The sequence below is a fragment of the Physeter macrocephalus genome, chromosome 21 (assembly GCF_002837175.3).
Source record: "Physeter macrocephalus isolate SW-GA chromosome 21, ASM283717v5, whole genome shotgun sequence".
NCBI classification, from domain to species: domain Eukaryota; kingdom Metazoa; phylum Chordata; class Mammalia; order Artiodactyla; family Physeteridae; genus Physeter; species Physeter macrocephalus.
Window position 1 is genome coordinate 81,928,105 of NC_041234.1, and position 3,370 is coordinate 81,931,474.

General features: G+C 34.4%; 1 protein-coding gene across 1 annotated transcript in view; it reads left to right on the forward strand.

Moving 5' to 3' along the window:
• The first annotated feature begins 324 nt into the window (after positions 1-324).
• Positions 325-3,370, forward strand: part of RNF128 (ring finger protein 128) — a 99,697-nt gene continuing 96,651 nt past the window's right edge. Inside the window, exon 1 of the mRNA XM_024128239.3 lies at positions 325-744. Within this exon, the coding sequence (XP_023984007.1) occupies positions 339-744 (406 nt within the window). The 5' untranslated portion in view covers positions 325-338. The remainder of the gene's footprint in view (positions 745-3,370) is intronic.

The window sequence follows — 3,370 nt, forward strand, 5'->3', positions numbered from 1 at the left end:
AACAGTAAGAAGAAAAAAATGTCAGTGAAGGAAGTCATCCAATCCTAATAAGTTGACATGTAGAATAAAGTTGATGGTGTTATTTATTGCTAAGGTAGTCCTGGTTAAGGGTTACATGTGTGTACAGTTGGAGGAGGGGCAGGCAAAACGGAATGTAGCTAAGTAAAGTGAAATAGAGCTGATGTATTCAGAGCTTACGTTGCTAGAGGTGAGATCAGTTACCTACTTGCAGCTGAAATTTCAAACTTCTGCTTAGTGGGGACCTGAGTGGACAAATGGTGACTGATAGTTGGAAATATCAGCAGACATCTTAAATTTTATGCTCAAATGAATGAGCAATGAACCAGGAGAATAAGTCCAGTTGTTTTCAGCTGCTGGTAATTTTTACCTTTTTATTTAAAATCACAGCGCCTTTTTCAATGAATGCCTATGTGACTGTGGCTTATTACAATGAAACCAGCAACTACACTTCAACAGAGACATGTGAATGTGGTGTTTATGGATTAGCCTCACCGGTGGCTAATGCTATGGGGGTGGTGGGCATCCCTAAGAACAGTAACTACCAAGCTTGTGACTACAACACTGAGTTTACTAATACTAAGAAGCCCTGGATTGCACTGATAGAAAGAGGTAATTGTACATTTTCAGAAAAAATTCAAGCAGCAGGCAGAAGAAATGCTGATGCTGTTGTGATTTACAATGTTCCAGAGACTGGCAACCAGACGATACAGATGGCAAATTTCGGTAAGTAAGAACTGATTCCCAAAGAGGGTTAATGTCTTTGTTTACCTTAACATGGTATTTCCATCTACAATGACTCTAGGGTCTGGCAATGAGGTTGTAAAACAAGTGCATTTTAAATTTTCTTGCCTGGCACTACTCTGAATTACTTTACTATTACTTAATATTGGCAATTAATTTGTTCCAAGGTCAAAAGCAATTCATGAAGTGGTTCCTGTTTTCTTTCATGATGTTGTTAGCTCTACTAGTTTTCTCAGTGTGTATTACATAATTGCTTTTTAATAAATGTGCCTTTACCTGTAAACATTCAAGAAAATATAAATATTTTAATTTCATTCTTAATTTGTACTTTTCAGTTTGATTCAGGGTTGTATGTATTCAAGTGTGCAGTAACTGCAAAACTGATTCATTATTATGATTAAACAATAGTATATTGTAAGTGTGCAAAATGTGTACAGAAATGAGAATTCGACTCTCTGCTGTATGCATGTGAGATTTTAATGTCTGTGGGACTAATATATATAAAACTACTCTGTAAGAAACATTATACATTGAAAACAGTAAGGCTGAAATTGGATACCTCTGTAATTCACACCAAAAGTAAAGATTTCCCTTAAAAATGTTTACTTATGACTTCTTAAGTAAATATAATTATCTAATTTATTAATTTTGTGACGGAATTTATTTCTTAGAATTACTGTTTTTATTTTGTAAAAAATGCCACTTTCCAAATAAATGGTTTTAAAGCAGTGAAGAAGTAGACTTCTGAAACAAGTTTTCTATACTGTAGGTAGGTAAAGGTTTTTTTGACCCCAGACTTGGCCAAAGGAGAAAAACGGTAATTTCAAACAGGGTAAGATCTGGTCGAACACAATACCAGGATAATTGGTATTCTCACCACCAAGTTTGGCCTCTGAGAAGATTAATGTAAATTAAATCAACCAGATTTCAGAACTGTAAGAAAAAAACAAATTTGTGTTAAGAGTAGTAGAGTGGAACATCCAGGTTGTGTACCTACAGTATGGCAATTTAGTACTAATCTTTGAAAAACAAGCTGCTTGTTTCTCTGGGTATCAAAAACTAGGTAGCATGGTCTTTAACAGTACAAAATTATTGTAAATGTACAAAACTCTACTTGCTACCTTTTGTAACATATCCTGGACATTTTGAGAACCCAGGCATTCACATTTTTTTCTTTTGAAGTTAAGAGCACTTCATAAACATTCTCTGCATGTTCCTATAATTTTACGAGTGAGTTTTATTTTTGTAGAAATAAAATGAGGTGGCTTTCTGTTGAAAATTAGAAATTAAACCTTTTCTAAGGAGCCTACTTGTTCTATGTTTCAACTTAGAGATTCTGAGTATTCTAGGTTTCCTTTTACATGCATAGCCACATTCTGCTGTTCACTCCCCTGCTTTCTTTAGGATAATTTTCTTTCTTTTTTTTAAATTGAAGTATAGTTGATTTACAATGTTGTGTTAGTCTCAGGTGTACAGCAAAGTGATTCAGTTATATATATATATATATATATGTTCTTTTTCAGATTATTTTCCCATATAGGTTATTATAAAATATTGAGTATAGTTCCCTGTGATATGCAGTAGGTCCTTGTTGTTTATTTTATATATAGTAGTGTGTATATGTTACCCGAAAATTCCTGATTTATTATTCCTCCCCACCTTTCTCCTTTGGTAAACATAAGTTTGTTTTCTATGTCTGTGAGTCTGTTTCTGTTTTATAAATCTTCTGCTTTTTTTAAGTATAAACAGTATCAAACTAAATAGTAGTCATGTTTTCCAAACTTGCTTTGCATCATGCAGTAAGGGCCAACTACTGGAAAGTAGGTTCCCAGCCACTGAATTTAAAAGACTGACCAAAACAGTAAATCTCTCCAAAAGGCATGCACAGTCATTTGAGTATATGTCTCTGAGCAGAATTTAAGAAACAAAGCAGTTACATTTATCATTGAATATATACTTCCAATATAGTCAAGGATATATGATCAAAAACATTTTTTAAAACTACGGCATTGCCCCTGTTTTAAAATAAGCACATTTGAAAAGATAGCATAATCATAGTAATTGTAATAGTTAATATTTATTGCCGTTTAATATATGTCAGGCACTGTTTTAGGGTCTTTATTTAATGAATGTTGATCTTTAACATTGAACGATCTTAACCCCAAAGAATTAAAATTGTAAGTTTAGTGTTTTGCCGTTATAAAACCTGTCAACTAGTGTGTCATTGGAGTTCTTCCTTCCTAGAAATTTCTCTTATATAGAAACTATTATATGATGCAGTTGACAAACATAGAGAAGGGAGTGTGGATACGAAAACTATATGATCAGCCCGTAGACCATTAAAGATTGAGTCATTATTTTATAACATAAGCCAAAATTGTGTTTGTTTTTTCTGTCTTTCATTAGGGTTTTGTTTAGGCACAGAGGGTAGGGCAGCAACTCGTCCTCCTCCTCCTACAAAAGCTCAAGGCTTTACCTTCTATCACATTATCCTTTTTTTTTTTTTTTTTTTTTTTTTTGTGGTATGCGGGCCTCACACTGTTGTGGCCTCTCCCGTTGCGGAGCACAGGCTCCGGACGCGCAGGCTCAGCGGCCATGGCTCACGGGG